Source organism: Branchiostoma belcheri, unplaced genomic scaffold (genome assembly GCF_001625305.1).
Source record: "Branchiostoma belcheri isolate BF01 breed outbred unplaced genomic scaffold, Haploidv18h27 scaffold156, whole genome shotgun sequence".
Taxonomy (NCBI): Eukaryota; Metazoa; Chordata; class Leptocardii; order Amphioxiformes; family Branchiostomatidae; genus Branchiostoma; species Branchiostoma belcheri.
In genome coordinates this window covers 167492-188802 of record NW_017803002.1, presented here as the reverse complement: position 1 = coordinate 188802, position 21311 = coordinate 167492, and the positions used below count along the sequence as shown (strand labels likewise).

Genomic DNA, 21311 nt, shown 5'->3' with positions numbered 1-21311 from the left:
AGAACGTAGATCTGCCTCTTGGCATGGTTCCAGATATGCGTGGACTATCCAGGACCGTGCTTGAGCATGTAACGTATCTCCGGTTTTCATATTCCGTGTTATGTTTTTGGCGACGTCTCAGGGAGGAGCCTAATGGTACAGTATTGTGTGCAGTTTGCAAGAATCCTAGGAATGGTACAGGCATTTTGTCCACAGGAATAGAATGTCCACGGGTATGTCTCTGACCCACATCTATGCCCACATTCCTGGAAACCATTGGGAAGACCTCTCTGCCCCGGATGGCCCTACTTTCTGTGACCCCAGGTCGTTCACTATACACTCAGGGGAGGAGTGCACTGTATCTGTCTAGACTTAACAGGTACAAAGTCTTCCTCAAAATCATACAATGATGGCAGTGCCATGCAAACAATAACCCTAACAGCAACCACCGTCTCCATGGCAATGTATGTTTTCATTGCCAGTCTTGTTAATTTTAGATAGCAGGGTCTCCTAGCTGGAACTGCAAGTGGAGCGTTTCCGCTAAAATAATATGTTAAGAATAATCAGCCAGAGTTGGTTAGAGTTCGTAGGCAAGTCTGTTGCATATTAGGACGGGTAAGGCTTTTACCTTTGACGGCTTACCATGTACGAGTAGTGTTGGTTGACCAGGTGACAATGGTGACAGCGCTAGAATCAATATTGCAAATCCCTGGAATGACACCCTGTACCCACTGGCCCAAAATTTGCGCCCAAATGGAAAAGGCGCTTTAAAGGAATTCACTCGTCTGCAGGTAAAAAAAATGCGTACCTGATTTCTAATAGCACGTTGAATTGAGGTGTTGTGTACGGGAAGAGCCACACGTCCACACTTCGAGCACGTTAAATGAAAAGTTTATTGCAAATTCGTGCCCGGAGGCTAATTGCAAATTACAAAACATAAAAGAACAATAAAACAGAGTATAAAATAACTATAGTCTACATGGTAAAGGTAGCTGTCTAGAACTATAACTATGTCTAAAACTATGTCTGGAGGGTTTGACTTCTCTTCTGTAAGCCATGGAAGACGTAATGCCCCACCTTTTCCAAAATTTGCTTATAATGATCAAGGCTAATATATACATGTAAGATTGGTCTCATCTATGTAAATATGCACTATATAGAGTTCTTTGGTGCAAGTTCATGCCCGAGGGCCAATTGCAAAAACACACATTGACGACAACAATGAGTACAGAATAAAACTGTCTGCTAACACGAAGTTCTACGTATACGATATACTTATTTAAACTACTACTAGTATGTCTACTTAGATCTAATAACGCTGGTAAATACGATAAACAAAACAGTGCCTCTTGTAGAACAGCCGTTCTATGGCATTTCTAGAATGTGTTGTCTCAAGCAATGTTTTAAAGGTTCTAATACTGTAACAAAGTACAGTAGGCGCATCATCACTAGACTGTTAGCTTGAAACAATGTTTAGAGTTGCATAGGTGTAACGAGTCATTCGGTGTAGCTGCCACCACGCCGCGTGCATGCGAAGTTGTGTGTTATACACCGAGGGGCGGTAATACCGGCCGTACAGATACAGATACCCAGACTGGACACTGCACTCAGATACTGTAAGATCTGCAACATACTCAAATAAAAAATATTATAAAATCTTAATCTAGCAGATAACCGTTTATATCATATCGTTCTTAGCTTTAGAAACAGAATCTATCTTAATATACAATATTATATACATCAACTTGATGTAGAAACTGTTACAGTAGTACATGCATAAGGTGTCTATATCCTTGCGATATACCAGATAGCTATCCTGAAGACACGTGGACTACTTCTATGCACAGTCTGATCTATTCTTACACGGCTCCGTGGCATCTTACCTTAAACTAGTGGAAAAGAAAACACCAAATTATGCAAATTAAGATTCTGTAATAAAAGGGGACCAAACATCTACAGAAAGATCCGACAGCCTGGAAAGTCCCATTAGAAGACAAACCTCTTGGATAAAATACAGAAAGAAATGTCTACATTAGGTTAAAAAAAATTAAAATTGAAATTAATACAACGGCCTCTATGTTATATCTGATTTGAAATAGCACGTTTTTCAATGTACAACACCAAAATACTTTGAAACTGACATATTCACTACATAATTAATCATGACTAGCATTAAACACTGATTAATACACTTCAATGGTACTAACTTACAACGAGAAAATGTAACCAGCCGTTCTATATGTACAGGACAATATTCAAACTCTGGATAAAGATTCCTTTTCTATTGTTTATAAATGCCTTCACAAAACAGTACTACATCCTGTAGATAGAACTGACTTCAAATAAGCCATTAGAAATAATGCACAATTTCTTCTGTTGTTGGAGGCATTTCTTCTTCAGCATCACCGGAGATGTCCTCAATTGTACCCGGGGTTTCATTTTTCTGTGCATTCGTTGTCTCTGGCAGCTCGGAGTCGGTGGAACTGTCGTATCCATAATTACTGCACCCGGTGGGATGGAGGATTCCACTTGTAATTAATTGGTCGTGGTCTTTACTTTCCGAGAAGGTATCTTGCTGCGTGGCCTTGCACTTGTTATCTGCTGTATGAGTATCATTGCCAGTGTCCACATCCTTCTCTATTGTCGCGGAACTGGCTGCTGCATTGGAGGACGCGAGTGAGTCGACCTCATCACGATCTTCGCTGTTGTAGACGTCTGCAGTGACGTGGAGTTGCATCCCCATCCGGCCCGACTTTGGGACGTCGTACGAGGTTTCAAGAGCTTCTGCTGCCTCATTCTGACCCCCCACTGGGGAGCCGGAACCGGGTTTGACGTAATCCTTGGCCATCAATTCTACCACAGCGTCCAGCTCATCGTAAAGCTCCTCAAACTCCGGGCGATCGTCTTCCTCCCATTGCCAGCACCGCAGCATCATGTCGTACCTATTGGGTATTTATATGTGTAAGTCATCGGTGATTGACAATGTTATAATTTTGTAAATGGAGTAGACCAAAGACGCAGGGTTGTTATCACCATTTTACATGTCTATCGTCTCTTAGTACACTACTAAACTTTATCTAACTTGTTGTATTTGTACACGTTTCAACATTTGTCTTTGAAATGGTTTTTCTTTAAAATTTGTAAACTCATTATGACCACTGTTATTGATCTTACTCTTACATGTGAAGAGGGACGTTATAAACCATCATGAATTATGAATTATGAATTATGAATTATTCTCAAGAAACAAATGTGAATGAAATAAAAAAACAATATTCTCCTTCACGTACAGTTCTTGTTTGAGGCCAGGCGGTCGTGGTTCGCGGTACCCTGTGCGGAGTTCCTCCAGGAGCGTGCGTTCCCGACCCGGATACGGCACGTTCCCGAGCGTAGCGATCTCGTACAGCACAACACCGAAGGACCAACTGGGCGTGAAAATTAGATTTGATCATGAATTATGCTAAAAAGACGTACCATATCATGATTTGCCTGTAATTATTGAGAAAATCAAAACACGCAAAATGAAGCTAGCTGCACACTGCGTCAGACATCCTCACATTGTAGCATCCAAGCTTGTCCTTTGGGAGCCTACAAAAGGCCAAAGAAGCCGGGGGAGAATATTGGTATAGTAGTAACTACATCGACAACCTCAGATTAGACACCAGCTTGTTCATGCTTTCAAGTCTGTTTTTTTCCAGGCTATAGTTAGTATACGACCCTAAATCTAGGACAAAACCAAAGCAATAACTACTCACACGTCACTCTTGCCTGTGTATCGGCCCTCTCGCATTAGCCTTTCCGGCGCCATCCACCTCAGGGGGATCTTCTGCTCCGCGTCCTGCCGCTGGTAGCCTCGCTCGTAGATGTCTGTTGTCAGGCCGAAGTCTGCGATCTTCACCACCAGGTCCTCTCCTACCAGCACGTTCCGGGCGGCCAGATCACCGTGCACGTAACCAGCCTGGGAAATGTAAGTCTGATTCGAGAGAGCAGAAAACATACAATTCAAAAAGTACAAACGTCATGTGTGAAATGGATGTACATGTATTCTGTCAACAAACATAAACAAATAAAAATGGAAGTTCATCTATGATTGTTACATGTTTAAAGTTAAAACTTGATCCAATTGCAACACAAAGAAATCATCTCAACTAGAGCTTTCGACCAGTCACGCTGGTCTTCCTCAGTAAACATCTAAACGCCATCTCACAACAATTGTAATTGGCATCTATTGCTAACAAACAATGAGGCTAATCTTGCCTATAAAGTGTGCAGTATGGGATGAGAATGTTCATTTGCAGTTCATGATAGAATTCAGAGCATTTAAGCGTATGATATAAGCTCATTCTGTTTACAAGGCTGTGTCTTATAAATACAGTATACATGCGTGTGTTCTCAGTGTTAATATTGTGTGTGGACTGTCTGCTTACCATTCCGTTTGCTATCTGCCGTGCTACCTGGTACATCTTCATGTCGTCAAAGTCATACAAGCTGTCTTGGAGCCTCTCATTCAACTGTAGATTTGCATAAAAAGAGTCAGCATGAATATAACTTGGCTTCATCATAAGGTATTATAATGGCTGACATAACACACCCACCAAGGGGACATTTAATTTTCAGACACTAACTTTTGGTAACTGCGAAATCGCAAATGATTGCTTGATGGGTTGCATAGCAAGCAAAACAATGAAATACATTAAGTAAAATGGGCCAACAGTTTCTAGATCTATCGAGCCATACACACAAGTTGAAATGTTGAAATGGGTGGCTGAAAACAACAAATTTGGCATATAACTTTACAAGTAGTTTCTTTAAACTTCAGTTACACATCATTATGGTTATTCATCAAACAAAATAGAGAGAGCAGCTTTTTGATAGTTTAACCATTACTGGCAGAATAAGAACACATTTAAAGATATCTACCTTAAAGTTACGTATACATGTACCTTCCTGCACTTGAGTAGGAAGTTCTTGAGGTCTCCATACGGCATGTACTCCGTCACCAGGTAGGGAGGGTAGGACAGTGTGCAACAGCCCACCAGACCGAGCAGGTTGATGTGGCCCCTCAGGGTGATGGCGGTGTCGACCTCTTGTATAAAATTCTGTATCTCCTCTTCTCTCGCGTTCTCTGCAAATTTAACAAAAACCTTTCAACAGTGTCCAGTTTAATTCCGGAATTCCAGTTTAATTCCGGACTAATTCCCATATCTCAGCAACCTTACGTCTAGATGGGCTAATATTCTAAGATATAGGTAAAAATGATGTAAGAAATACGTAATAGCCATCGGTGACCCTTTGGGAATTAACCCAATTCTGCAGAATTCTGCAGAATTCTGGGAACTGGGAATTCTGCAGAATTCTGGGAACTGGAGCCAGAATTCTGCAGAATTCTGCAGAATTGGGTTAATTCCCAAGGGGTCACCAATTGCTATTACGTATTTCTTACATCATTTTTACCTATATCGTAGAATATTAGCCCATCTAGACGTAAGGTTGGTAAGATATGGGAATTAGTCCGGAATTAAACTGGAATTCCGGAATTAAACTGGACACTGTTTTTCATTGTTGATACAGTTAGTGAAGCTTCACCGGTGCAATAGCTCAGGGGGTAGAGTGCTTGTTTTGCATTCGGGCCAGATCATACCAAAGGCTAACTTTCTCTGCTTAAGTGCTGTGTGCCATGCTTTCAGCCATTATTCAATTCAATTCAATTCTTTATTACCTTCGCCAAGAAGGTTATGTTTTCAGTAGCGTTTGTCCGTCTGTCTGTTTGTTTGTTTGTGAACAGCATAACTCAAGAAGCTTAGTATGCATTGTCATGAAACTTAATAGGTGGGTAGGTCTTGATGAGACCTAGAAATGATTAGATTTTGGGCCTCCTGGTGGCTTTTGTTGGTACTGCAGCAGAACTTCCGGTTTTGATATCTCACGATCTGTACATGCTAGGGTCACGAATTTTGGTTAGTAGATAGCTCTTGAGGTAGGAAAAAAGTGACATGAGTTTGGGCTCCCTAGCGGCTTGTTCTGGAACTGCAGGAGCATTTGTTAAAAAATTTTCGAAGGATGATAACTAAAGAACCGGTTGACGGATTGTCGTGATTTTTGGTATGTAGGTAGCTGAAGTGATGTTTGACATAATCAAACGGCAATTATGCAAATCAGGAGCTAACTCGCATAATTAATTTGGAAATTCTATAAATCTGCTTTGTTCGATAATAGGACTATGAAACACTTGTGACATGTATTTGAGAATGAAAAAACATTTGAGGATATAGATTATGTAAATGAAGACCTAATTTGCATAATTAATGGAAAGTTTTATAATTTCATAGTTGTAACTGCTGGGAATTTCATACTTGCCACATTTGAAAGAAGGCGAACAGCAATAAACATAATTTATTCAAATCATGACCTCATTTGCATAATGCATGAGGATGTGCTATACTAGTAATAGCCTTTTTATTAAGATAAAACTGTCATTGGGTGCAGAATATGATCACCCGATATAACCCATGCAAATGAGGATCTTATTTGCAAATCAATTATATTAATTTAATAATCAAAATTGTATAATTCCTTAACCGCAAGGGTTGACATCATTTGGCGAAGGTATGAGATCGTGGAAGTCTTGTTCAGATATCAAACATAACAAACATGACATACTATGTCGCCTGAATGGCGTTGGTATTTACAAGATAAAATGTAAAAAAAATTATATATTTACAGCAACTATAAAAACAGTACAGTAGGTGCACTAACTTTCTCCACTTAAGTGTCTTTCAGCCATTAAAGACGTGTGGCAAAATAAATCAACGAAGCTCGTAGCGTTAGTGAAGATATAGTATCTTAATAACTAGCTGACGTTGACTTACCACGGACAGTTTTGGCCACCACTGTTTGTTCCGTGAGAAGACCATCAACAGCTCTCTTTAAAGTCGCGAGGAAGACGATACCGAAGGCCCCTCTGCCGATCTGTTCATTCAGTCGCAGATCAGTCGGGTTTACCTCGTACTCCAGGAACTGTGGCCGAGCCGGCACAGGCGGGGGTGGTGGTTTGTCCAAATTTGTTAATTTTTTATCTGGGAACAAAAGCAGTGAAGCAACATTATGAGTGTCTTCAATAGGGCTCACGGTGTAATATAACACACGGCGGTCAATTTCTAGGGTAAAGTTTCCAATTCTACGAGGGGGTATCAGGTTACCGGGGTTCCACGCGCGGCTTCCGTGGAGCCAGTCTCAGCAGTAAACATTTTGTTAAGCAATAATTAACAGTTTCACGGGGACTGCCTTGTCCAAATGTGATAAAATCAGCACTGCATATACCTCACATGATGTTGTTTTTATTACAATGCTTAAATGTGTGTGAAATCACTCTCAACGCGTCGAATGCTTATTCTAGAACAATCGACGTCGATATTCAAACAACTGATTTAAACCGACCCCAAATCTTCCAGAAAATCCCCTATTTTTGCATTTTAGTGAACAGTATAACAAAATTAAGATTTGAGTCGGACAGTTTTCTTTATTTCAAAGTTAACTTCCAAGACCGATAATTCCAGAACGCCGCCATCCTTAAAAAATCCGTCCGACACAGGTCGAGATTTTTGTCTTACCTACAATTTAAAACATTTTTTAGGTAAATTGAACTTGTTTTTGTTGCGGTTTAAATACCATGTTTGCACCCATGTCAGACCGTGTGAGTAAGTGCAGGGGGTAACTTATATCCCCGTAAACAACAATTACGATCATCAAGGTCACACAGGATGACGGCAGTAGCTTCGTTACATGTTACATATCCACTATAAAACAGGGCATAGATATACTGGCCCGAAATCGGTTTATATTTGTGAAAAGGTGGATTTTTTACTGTTAGGCAGTACCCGTGTAAAAACGAGCTTGAAGCCGCGGGTTTACTGTAAATGACCGCGGGTAACCCCGGATCGAACGAACGTTCGGTTCGATTGACGTCATATCGAACATGATTCGATTCGAATGACGCCATATCGAACATGATTCTGTTCGATATAAAGGTTGGAATATTTGGGCCCAAATTTGACCATCGTGACAGTATTCATCATCGATATACCCACCTTTCGAAAAGTGGGTATATCGAAAATGCAAAACATATGCATTTGTACTATCATGAAAGTTCATCTGTGTTGGTAGTTACATGTTTAAAGTTAAAACTTTCGATCCAACAAACACTGAGGAAGACCAGAGTGACTGGTCGAAAGCTCTAGGTGAGAGATTTCTTTGTGTTGGCTTAAAAGTTTTAACTTTAAACATATGCATTTGTATTAATGGAAAACTTGCAGAATAGGTGAAATCAGTGAAGCTTTTAGCAACGCAACTTCTTATTGGTTGATACATACATGACTATTTACTCATTAGTTTTTTTGCGCATTGGTACCGAATAATAAAATGGCAAAACTGCAAGTATGTCATGATATCATATACCTAGAACATCTGGATGAAAGTCAAACTCTTCTAATTCAAGGTCGTCGTTTTGTCTCTTTCTGCCGCGCCGGTATCCCAGAATTCCCGCTACTACTCCCAGTACAAGTAGTACCACAGATGGCACCACGGCAATCATCACCACGTGTAAGGTGGACAGTCCCGCTGTTTCAGCTGAATCAGCTACTGGAAATACTGTACATGGAAGTAAGTATTCATGTGTTTAAAGTTAAAACATTTTTATCCAAAGCAAAGACATATCCTCACCTAGAACTTTAGACGAGCCACTTAGGTCTTCCTCAGTAAAATGACCCAGTGAGATTTGCCACGTGGCTTCACTTAAGTGTGACGTCAACACTGGGTCAAAGGAATCCTATAAACAAGTCAAACCTAGAAAAGCCACGTCTCACTTGGTTAGTCTATTGAAGAAAACCAGAGTGAAGGGTCAAAAGGTCTAGGTGAGAGGATTTCTTTGTGTTGGATCATATGTTTTGACTTTAAACATGAAACTAGTAGTAATTAGTAACAGGTACGCATTATTTCTATATTAGGGAAACTCAGAGACACCACTTAGATACGTTGTAACAGTCTGTCAAAAATATTAGAACTATACTTCACTTTGGAAAAATCTGAAAACTTAACGAAACATAATCATGGGAAACAAAAGAAAACACCCACGGGCGCATGTTGGCTGAGTGCCGCTCCAGGTCTGGTCCGACTGGCAAGTTCGTTCTTTATCGCCGCTGATCTCGTATCCAGCGTCACAGTAATACGTAACGACGTCCCCATAAGAACTACCGCCGCTGAAGTTGCCATTAGAAGGTGCCATCAGTGGCTGACAGAGTTTTCCTGTAACACAGTTAAAACGGCGTCAGGGCAATTAACTTTTTTTATTGGACAATGATGATAGCAAGTAGATTTGAAATATGTTTGTCTCCAGCATTGCGATATCTAAAGAAGGAGCAAGACATAGTTGAAACGTATCGTACTGTATATTCCAAACTAATTATCAATCACATTACAATATCACAATATTAAAAGCTGTCACCTACTGGAGCAAATAGGCTGCACACTGGACCAGCTCTGGTTGGTCTGGCAAGTTCTGTTTTCAGAACCGATCAGTTCGTAGCCTTCATTACAGGAAAAGGTGACTGTGTCTCCGTAAAGACGACCTTCTGTCCTGTTGCCGTTGGTTGGATGCGGTAGCTCTGGGCAGGGTTTTCCTAAGAGAGGGCGTAGGATGCTGGGTAGTTTTAGTTAGAAAAGGCTACTTGCAGTCACCATGCTGCAGAGGCCACAGAGACATCAACTAAGCACACCAAACCAAAGAGAAATGACTGAACTACTTTAATTGGGAAAACATGAAAACGCAACGAAACACAATCATGTGAAACAAAAAAAAACAACCCACGGACGCATGTAGGCTGAGTGCCGCTCCAGGTCTGGTCCGACTGGCAAGTTCGTTCTTCATCGCCGCTGATCTCGTATCCAGCGTCACAGTAATACGTAACGACGTCCCCATAAGAACTACCGCCGCTGAAGTTGCCGTTAGAAGGTGCCATCAGTTGTTGGCAGAGTTTTCCTGTAACACAGACGTCAGGGCAATGAACATATTTTATTGTATGATGATAGCAACAAATTGCTACTACGTCGATGAAGGTTAGACATCCAGGTAATACGATACGCCAAAAAGCAATTACTTAAGCAACTGGATATGGTTTTGAAAATATCAGACGTTTCAGCTAGTATCCACTAGCTTTCGTCAGTGACTGAGAGACCAGAGGGGAAAGCAGGTTTATAAGCACAACTATTGATTAATATGCAAATAAAGTGAAGACAAATTTTTGGAAGTCGAAAAAGAAACAAAAGTCAGACAAGTCAAGACAAGATTATGCAAATTAGTCTGAAAGCTCCTGTTATACAGAACAGGAGCTTAAGTGTTGTCTGTCCTCGGGGCTGGGAGTGCCAAATCCCAAGTGCCCGAAAGATCGACCCGTAGCCCCCCTTCCCTGTTGAGGGTGGGGTTGTACATTCTTTCATAGATTGGTACACCCTAAGGACCGACCTCACAAAGGTACCAAGGCGAATGTTATTTACAGACTCAAATGTGAGGAGCCCAATTGTAGCAACACCTACATCGGAGAGACAAGTCGACCACTCAAAGTAAGATACAAAGAACATTGCCGACCTAGTGCCAACGGCTACTCCTCAGCTATTTTCCACCACCTACAACACAACCAGGGTCACTCTTTCAAACTCGAGTCCACGGAAATCTTAGACCGCGAAACACGCTGGTGGGAACGGGGTGTTAAAGAGGCAGTCTGACTTTTGTTCCTTTTTCGACTTCCAAAAATTTGTCTTCACTTTATTTGCATATCAATCAATATGTTGTGCTTATAAACCTGCTTTCCCCTCTGGTCTCTCAGTCACTGACGAAAGCTAGTGGATACTAGCTGAAACGTCTGATGTTTTCAAAACCATATCCAGTTGCTTGAGTAATTGCTTTTTGGCAAATTGCTACTAGAATGTGTAAATTGATTTTCATGACAGGGTACTTGCAGATATTTTTGTCACCATCATTACAAATCAGGAGCAGGACATAGTTACAACGTATTGTACTGTATATTGCAAACTGATTATCAATTTGTCGATGAAGGTTAGACATCCAGGTAATAAGATTCGCCAAAAAGCAGTTAATCAAGCAACTGGATATGATTTTGGAAACGGTCAGACGTTTCAGGTATACCTTTCTTCAGTGACTCTAAGAGACCAGAGGAGAAATTTTGTTCCCTTTTCAAGACATCATCCTTGTCTTGACGTCTGACCGTTTCCAAAATCTTATCCATTTGCTTGAGTAACTGCTTTTTGATTATCAATTCCAATACACAATTACAATACAATAATGTTAAAAGCTGCCACCTACTGGAGCAAATAGGCTGCACACCGGACCAGCTCTGGTTGGTCTGGCAAGTTCTGTTTTCAGAACCGATCAGTTCGTAGCCTTCATTACAGGAAAAGGTGACTGTGTCTCCGTAAAGATGACCTTCTGTCCTGTTGCCGTTGGGAGGAAGCGGTAACTCTGGGCAGTCTAATTGTAAAGATAACACAAGATATATAGTATCTCTAGGTAGGAAATGGTACAATTACTATGAGAGAAAACCAGTTCTTCCTTGCAGTTCTAGAAAAGGCTGCTAAGGGGACCAAGCTTGAACGAATATTTTCCAGAAGACAACGAAATTCGTGACCCTAGCATGTCCAGATCAAGAGATATCAGAATCGATAAGCCATGTACTCATAACCAACCTACCAAATATCAAGACAATCCATGTAAGCCTTCTGGAGTTATTGTTGACACAGGTGGACGAACACACACACACACACAATCACACACACACAATCGCTACCAAAAAGATAACCTTAATGGCGAATGTATGATACATGATACTTACCGACACAGTTGGCAGTAACCGACCAGACGACTTGCGACTGATCCCCGTCCCTCAGTACCCACGGTGACATGATCTGGTCAGGTGTCATGGCGCAGTTCCGGACATAAGCGACGCCGCTGTTTTGTCCGATCGTGGAACCTACCATCCATCTCACGTCGTCTTCGACAAAGTAGAGAAAGTCTCGGTTATCTGTGTCACTAACGTAGACAGGTCTGCCGCCACTGGTCTGGTCTGTTCTGGTGTAGGTCGTCATGCGGGAGGGTTGGTAGTCGGCACCGCCGTGCAGACGGACCCTCGTACAGTTTGTAGCGCCCCCTACCGATTGCGAAACTGCTACGCCAGCTGGGACCTCATCTGAAATGAACAAGGATAGAAATGCAGACTCTATATGGCCGCGATTGTAAGCTTAAACGGAATGTTGCAAAAAGGTTCTATATATGACTGGTTTATTATAGCAAAGACATACATAATACAGCAAATTAAAAGCTTTTAGTCGGACGCTTTTTTCAAATTAAGCAGCTTTTGCAATTACTAGTGTATACACAAATAAAAATGTATCGCTCAGCATATACATAACATCGGTTATGCACCAACTAATACAGATTTTATGTTAAAATTTACAACAATTACATTGATATAACTTAACAATGATAGGATAATGTTACATAGTATACAGAAAAGATAAAACGTATAAACTATGTGCTTATAGGGTATTCAGAATATTTAACATATTATATATTCATATATTCTAGGCAACCCCGATTTAAAATGAAAAGAAATTGCTATCTCACGGTTAGATCGTCCTTTCATGTTTCTCTATCTTATAAAAAAAGCTAAATTTTACATATTAGCACGTAAATGTTGGGGATCAGGCGTTGTCGGATCCATTTGCATGTGGTCATCAAATATGGTTGGTGTTACGAACCAGAGCAGGCGATCTTCACATCCGGGTTCTCTATCCACTCCTTGCGGATATACAGACGGAACGTCCCGTTGATCTGGTCAGCGTAGAGGGCGGAGTCCCGGACACGCAGGCCCCTGCGGTCAAACTGTGGTCCCACGAACCACTCCATGGTAGGCTTGTAGTACAGGTAGCTGCAAGTGACGCTGCTGTAGTACACGGGCCGGTCACCGTGGGTAACTCCCGTCATGGTGTAAGACGTCATCAAACCGGCCCACGGAGTGTCGGAGTCGCCATATAGGACAACCGTGGGGCATCCTGACACAGACAGATAGTAGTAAAATAAGTGAAGTGACAGGTTAATGAATTACCATAAAATTGGCCTGATCTGCATACATTACATACGTATACATTTTTTCAACATGTGTCCAAGGTATCCCCATATAGAATTTCAGCTCATTCGGATTTAATACTAACTACAGGGCTCCAGATCCCAAAATGTAATTTTTTGCCTGAAAATGGCCTGAAAACCCAGATAAAACAATGATTTCAAAGGCCTGTTTCTATAAAATGAAAAAAAAACTGTCTGGGGGTATTCTATCTTCATGACAAATTTTAGCTCATACTGCACACCCGGTGGCGTCGAGTGGAGTAGTGGTTTATAGAGTAATCGACTGTGAACCGGGAGACCCGGGTTCGATTCCGAATCGTACCCGGGACATGTCTAAACATGCGCCCGACGTTGTGCCCTTGGGAAAGGCACTTTACACGAATTTCCTCACTCCACCCAGGTGTGAATGGGTACCTAACTTCGATTGGGGAAAGTCGTATTGAGGTCACCTTGTGGCGCCGAATGGCAGCCGCACAGACCCTTGCGAAAGTTCCACAAAAAAATGATTGTGGAACAAATATATGTGTATCATTTGTATTATTTGATTGTTGTAAGTGCTGTGATTTGTATTGATTATTATGTAATACCCTGCATCAATTCAGCCGTATAAAGGCTGCGACTGCACGGATACTGTTTGGACAATAAAAACCATTTATTATTATTATTATTACAACACAGAAACGAATATGTTACAAATGCAAAAGCACCGAACTATCTTTGTTTGTAAAGCAGTAGAGGAGAGAAGGATAAAATACTGCACATTCAGTTCTGTTCGGACGCGTTAGTATTTGTAAAGAGATTTTTGCGGTGTTTTAAGTTCGCTCTTGAAATTATGCACAAACAGAAGATTCAGACGATAATGATAAGGATAACTTTTATGACCAATTGCAAGATGTGTTGAATGATATCCCAAACCATGATGTCAAGATTCTTATGGGAGACTTCAATGCAAAAATAGGTGCACAAAGAGCAGGACTGGAGAGCACTGTAGGTCCACATGGATCAGCAAAGAAAACAAACGATAATGGAGAACGTCTACTGTCCTTCTGCAGTGAGAATGGGTTGTGTGTGGGGAACACATTCTTCAAACATAAAAATATCCACAAAAAAACATGGCGATCCCCAGATGGAAAAACAACAAATGAAATTGACTATATCTGTATTAGTAAACGATGGCAAAGTGCCATCCAGGATGTGTGCAGCTTCAGAGGGGCTGATGTAGGCTCAGATCATTACCTGGTAAGGGCAAAGATAAAGTTGAAATTGAAAAAGACCAGGAAACAGAACACAACAAAACCATTTGATATTGACAAACTCAGTAAAGATGAGATATGTCAAGAATTTACCCTGCAAGTTAACAACCGCTTCCAAGCCCTAGAAGACAAAGACGAACCAGAAACACAATGGAAAGACCTACATGAAACAATTACACAAGCTGCGAAGGTTGTTATTGGAAGGAAAAGAGGAACAAAGAAAGAGAGCTGGATTACACCAGACACACGGAAACGCATTGATACTAGAAGGGAAATTAAGAAAAAGAGAGATAGTGCAAAGACACAGAGAGAGCAAAAACAAAGGAATAAAGAGTACAGGAAGATAAACAAAGAGGTAAGAACACTGTAAAATAGACAAAAACACCTGGCTAGAGAACAAAGCCACAGAAGCACAAAAGGCAGCTGACAGAAACGATACAAGAACACTCTACAGGATTGCCAGAGACCTCAGTGGTTCCAACAGTGGCACTGGAGTCCCCATAAAGGACAAGAATGGAAAAACCCTACTGTCAGAGGAAGAACAAAACCAGCGTTGGGCAGAACACTTCAAAGAGACACTAAACCAACCTGAACCACAGGAGGTGTACACCTTCCCAGATGTTGACGGAAACGAGTTGGATGTAGATTGTGACAACATCACAGAAGATGAGGTTGCAAATGCAATCAAAAACCTGAAGAATCATAAAGCTGCAGGAATAGACCAGATCCCAGCTGAACTCCTGAAGAAAGGGGGGGATATCATGCTGAAGAAACTCACCAAGCTTTGCAACACATGTTGGGAATTAGGAAAGACACCCCTTGATTGGAGAAAAAGGCGCCATAGTGAAGTTACCTAAAAAGGGCGACCTAAGCGACTGTGGAAATTGGAGAGGGATCACCTTACTTTCAATACCAGGAAAGGTATTCTGTTCTGTATTGTTAAATAGACTAAGAAAGGCAGTAGATAAAGAACTCAGAGAGGAACAAGCCGGCTTTCGACCCAGCAGATCCTGCATGGACCAGATACTTACCTTGCGCAACATCATTGAACAGAGTATTGAATTCCAGAAGCCTGTATGGATAAATTTTATCGATTTTAAAAAAGCATTCGATAGTGTACATAGAGACTCGATCTGGAAAATACTTAAGGTGTATGGTGTTCCTGGAAAATTCATACAAGCCTTTAAAAGCCTGTACGAGGGATCCACCTGTTGTGTAAAGGTAGACGCAGGGTACACCGACAGCTTTGACATCGTCACCGGAGTGCGACAAGGATGCGTCTTATCTCCCCTACTGTTCACTGTCACCATAGACTTTGTAATGCGCAGGGCAATGGGTAGAAGTGACTTTGGAATACCCTGGGAGGGGGACAGACGCCTCACGGACCTAGACTTCGCCGATGACATTGCTTTGACAGCAGAGTCTCAGCCGACTCTTCAGGACATGACAACATCAGCAGAAACAGAAGCGGGGAAAGTGGGTCTAAGGATCAGCTGCCAGAAGACCAAAGTTATGCAGGTGGGAGATCAACAAACGAACACAAACCTGCACATCAGTGGAGAGCCTGTTGAAAACGTAAGGCAGTTCACATACCTCGGAAGCACCATGACAGCAGAAGGGGACACAGACACAGACATCAGTGCCCGCATAGGTAAGGCAGCATCAGTCTTCAGAAGGATGAACCCAGTGTGGAACAGTGGGAAGATATCAAGAGTGCTGAAAACCAAGCTGCTACAGTCAGTAGTAATACCAACTGCACTCTATGCATGTGAAACATGGAAGATAACAACAAGAATGCGGAACAAGCTGGATGCCTTCCAACAACGATGCCTCCGCAAAATTTTACACATAACATACAGAGACAGGATTACCAACGAGGAGGTATACCACAGAACTGGTACAAAACCACTCAGCATCACCATCACCGAGAGGAGGATGAGATATGCTGGACATGTCCTCAGGATGACCTCAGACCGACACGCCAAAACATCTGTGTTTTGGAAACCAGAGGGCAAAAGGAAAAGAGGGAGGCCTAAACTAACATGGCGACGTACCCTTCAAAAAGATCTGGAAAGCGGGGGGATAACATTGAAGGATGCCGAGTCCCTCGCCGAAGACAGAGCAGAGTGGAGAAGACTTGCTGCCCAATGTGCCTTGCACGGGAGGAACTAAGTCTAAGTAAGTCTTGAAATTAAGCATGGTAGTACATTTACAGTGGCATCAGAGCGTTTATTCTTGGTTACACTGTGCCTCTTATTGTTGGCATTGCAAGGTCACGGAAAAAATAGTACACAACTGTATAGCGGCCACTGGCCAGTATGCCTCTATCTCGGTTGGGTTAAGGCAGCCTATGGCATACTATGAGTAGTATTTCATACATATACCTGTAACTTTTGATAGCTTGGTCGCACCACAACTAAACTTCACGCAGTTCTAGTAGTACTTGAAACACATTGAATAAAGGTTATTTTGTTTTTACTACTTCTGAATTTTTGGGTTAAAAATCAACATTTTGGTTAAAAAAAGCTGTTTACTTCATGGCTTTACGCGCAAGCGGTAACAACACCTTTCATCATGATATTTTACAAGTAGAAAGCCAACCCCCTATTTATTATTTTTGTCCGAGGCTATTTTGTTTTAAATGACAGTTACATTGTTTCTTTTGGGCCAAAAACGACAGAAACAGCTATTTTTCTGTCATTTTTCGTTAAAAAATCGCCACAGTTAAAAAATATCGACTTATATGCAAAATAGCCTCGGACAATTTTGATAAAAAAGTGATAATACGTAAACATGGATTACTCTAAAGATCAATTATGCTGTTTTCAGCTGCGCGTAAAGCCGTTAAGTCATACTCCGTGAATAAAATGCGTAACAAATGACCGCAGGTAACCCCGAATTCGAAGACGCGTTCTATTCGAATGACGTCATATCGAACATGGTGGAACATGATTCGGGTTCGAAACATGTCTGTGGCCATCGTGCAGACACACGCCCGAACTCGAACATGAGTATCAGCCTAGGCCGCCTTAACCCAACCGAGATAGATACACGTCTTCTCCTATTGTTGTAACAGGCCAATTACTGCATTAGACAGTCTGGGGTCACGTGGCGAGAGCACGTGACCCAGACACGTCATTGGCCAAATCCTGACCACGCCTCCGCCATGCAGATGTCGCTCCGCCCTTCCGCGCGCACTATAAAATAGCGGGACTCGCCCTAGATCCAAGTTCTTCGCCTCTCGGAAGCTCCGTCCCAGCACACCGGTTTAGGTTAGTAGTAGTTTAGTCTAGTAGTTTTCCCTGCAACACACTCGACTGTACAGGTAATTGGTTTCCGTTCTCAGTCTTTGCCTACTTTTAGTATTGTGTTTCACTCTGTAACTGTTCCGTTGTATAACTTTGTATTTATAGCTCCATTATATGTTGCATTGCTTTGTATCTTATACCGCCGTTAGTCAATAAAGTCACATCAAATATAAATCGACCTGGCTTTGGCGTTACTTAGAGTGAGAGTCTAGTAACTTGTTCCTTAGGGTGAGAGTCTAAGGATTGTAATCGTAACTGTAATCGTAACTGTAATCGTAACTGTAATCGTAATTGTAGCCCAAATCCTACCTACACAGAAAGACCGTTTGTTACATTGTCTTGTCTAATTTCCTTCGCTATGAATGATATGTTTTCAATGGCCTTCGTGTGTGTGTAATTGTGTGTTTGTGTACGTGTGTGTGTGTGTGAGTGTTTGTAAGCAGTCAATAAGATATGTTGCCAACTTCAAATATCTGGGGTCCATGATGGCCTCTAGCAGCTATGAGATGGCCAAGAGGAAATCACTTGCATGGACTGCTTTTTGGAAGCTGGAGAAGATCTGGAGAAGTCCATCAATCTCCACATCCACTAAACTCAAGCTTTTCAACAGGTGAGAGGTATATTTTATGTTGTAACATTTTACTTCCTAATGTTGCGTTACGTTTCATTCATATACTAGTGATTAAAATCAGATCTAGTAAATGTTGCGGTTGTAAGCCATGTGTTTCTGGTTCACTACATGTCTGTTCTATGGTTGGTATTCTCCAGCTCCGTCTTGTCAAAACGACGTCTGCACTCTCTACATTTCTGTTGCCAAATAATGTAGCATTTTTGAAAATTATGGTTCTAAATGGGTCACAAAGAGTCATGATCGAGGAGTTGGCCATGTATCACAGATTACGATAATGTCAACAGTAATTTCCCCATAATGCCAACGTTATTGTGATCTTGGCAAATGGGCCTCAGAGTAGAAGAATTCTTTTCGTCTTTATTGAATACAATTTTGAGAGGCAAATCATTGTTCTGAGAATGTTTGTCAGTCCTTCGGATGTTTTCATATTTTTACATAAGATTTTTGTCAGTTTTGTCTGTCAAGGTTGACGGATTGGTTTTAAAAAATCGTCACACTCCCCAAAGTTCCGGTGGTGCTGGCTAGAACCGAAAGGACGACCGAACCGTTCGACTAGAACCGAAGGGACGATCCACGAAACGTGAAAAGCCTTATAAGCTTCCTTTTAAGCACCTAAGCTATAGTGGTGTCTGCTCTTTTGTTGTGAGGATGAGCATGTACCATGACCGACTCGCAAAACTCTAAACAAATATGAAAATGAAGAGAAGAAAATCTTTTAAATACGCAAGTTTGATTTCTTATCTAGAGATAATTGCCACAACAGGTGATGCACAAAAAGGACCGAAGATGCAACTAAAACTAGATTCACCTCTGTCTACACTGACATGTGTCATTTTTCGCTCAGTGGAACGTATGATCCTCACGTATGGGTAAATACTTTCATATAGCGGACATTCCGTACTTCTGTACTGTACAATAACAGACTTATTCGGTCCACGAAACGAGAAAAGCTTCTTTTTCAGCACTTGATCCATATAGTGACGTCTGCTCTTTTGTTCTGAGGATGAGCATGTACCATGACCGAATCGCGAAACGCTAGACAATATGAAAATGAAAAAAAAATCCTTTAAATACGCAAGATTTGCTCCTTCTATTAAGCACTTCATCCATGGTGAAAGCACTTTATCAATGGGACTTGCAGATATTTTTGTCACCATCATTGCATCATTACGTAACAAATCAGGAGCAGGACAAAGTTATAACGTATTGTACTGTATATTGCAAACTGATTATCAATTTGTCGGTGAAGGTTAGACATCCAGGTAATAAGATACGCCAAAAAGCAGTTAATCAAGATTAGAAACTGGATATGATTTTGGAAACGGTCAGACGTTTCAGGTATACCTTTCTTCAGTGACTCTAGGAGACCAGAGGAGAAATTTTGTTCCCTTTTCAAGACATCATCCTTGTCTTGACGTCTGACCGTTTCCAAAATAATATCCATTTGCTTGAGTAACTGCTTTTTGATTATCAATTCCAATACACAATTACAATACAATAATGTTAAAAGCTGCCACCTACTGGAGCAAATAGGCTGCACACCGGACCAGCTGTGGTTGGTCTGGCAAGTTCTGTTTTCAGAACCGATCAGTTCGTAGCCTTCATTACAGGAAAAGGTGACTGTGTCTCCGTAAAGATGACCTTCTGTCCTGTTGCCGTTGAGTGGAAGCGGTAACTCTGGGCAGTCTAATTGTATGTCTAGGTAGGAAATGGTACAATTAGTATGAGAGAAAACCAGTTCTTCCTTGCAGTTCTAGAAAAGGCTGCTAAGAGGACCCAGCTTGAACGAATTTTTTTCCAGAAGACAACGAAATTCATGACCCTAGCATGTCCAGATCAAGAGATATCAGAACCGAAAAGCCATGTACTCATAACCAACCTACCAAATATCAAGACAATCCATGTAAGCCTTCTGGAGTTATTGTTGACACAGGCGGACAAACACACACACAAACACACACACACAAACACACACACAATCGCTACCGAAAAGATAACCTTAATGGCGAATGTATGATACATGATACTTACCGACACAGTTGGCAGTAACCGACCAGACGACCTGCCATTGATCCCCGTCCGACAGTAACCACGGTGACATGATCTGGTCAGGTGTCATGGCGCAGTTCTGGACATAAGCGACGCCGCTGCGTTCTCCGATCGTGGGACCCACCCACCATTGCTTGAAGTCTTCGACAAAGTAAAGAAAGTTTTGGCTGTCTGTGTCACTAACGTAGACAAGTCTGTCCCCACTGGTCTGGTCTGTTCTGGTGTAGGTCGTCATGAGGGAGGGTTGGTAGTCGGCACCGCCGTGCAGACGGACCCTCGTACAGTTTGTAGCGCCCCCTACCGATTGTGAAAGTACCGCGCCAGCTGGGACGTCATCTGGAATAAAAATGCAGGCTTTATATAGCCGCGATTGTAAGATTTAAAAGAATGTTGCAAAAAGGTTCTGGGCAACCAGGATTGAAAATAAAAAGAAATTTGGATTGGTTGCACAGAGGCAATGTTGATTGCAGAAGGACAATTTTTGGAATAGCCTTACCATTTCATCATTTTATGGTTGAAATGGTAAGGCAATGAAAAAAGGTAAAATTTCACATATTAACACGTAAATGTAGGGGATAATAAGTTGTCGGATCCATTTGCATGTGGTCATCAAAATATGGCAGATTCTACTAACCAGAGCAGGCGATCTTCACATCCGGGTTCTCTACCCACCCCCCGCCGTTAACGTTTAACAGAAGGAACGTCCCGTCGATCTGGTCAGCGTAGAGGGCGGAGTCAATGACACGTACGCTCCTGCGGTTGAACTGCGGTCCCACGCGCCACCCCATGGCAAGCTTGCTGTAATACAGGTAGTTGCAGGTGACGCTGCTGTAGTACACGGGCCGATCATTTTGGGTGTCTCCCGTCATGGTGTAGGACGTCATCCTACCGGCCTGCAC

General features: G+C 41.8%; 1 protein-coding gene across 1 annotated transcript; it reads right to left on the bottom strand.

Moving 5' to 3' along the window:
• Window positions 1-2329: 2329 nt before the first annotated feature.
• On the bottom strand, window positions 2330-7662 carry LOC109465666 (tyrosine-protein kinase SRK3-like). Its single transcript, XM_019763049.1, has 7 exons — window positions 7659-7662; window positions 6849-7055; window positions 4923-5104; window positions 4407-4490; window positions 3735-3952; window positions 3270-3404; window positions 2330-2921 (listed from the first exon to the last, which is right to left on the bottom strand). The coding sequence occupies exons 1-7, from the start codon at window positions 7660-7662 to the stop codon at window positions 2330-2332; spliced, it is 1422 nt and encodes a 473-aa protein (XP_019618608.1).
• Between the last annotated feature and the right edge of the window lie 13649 nt (window positions 7663-21311).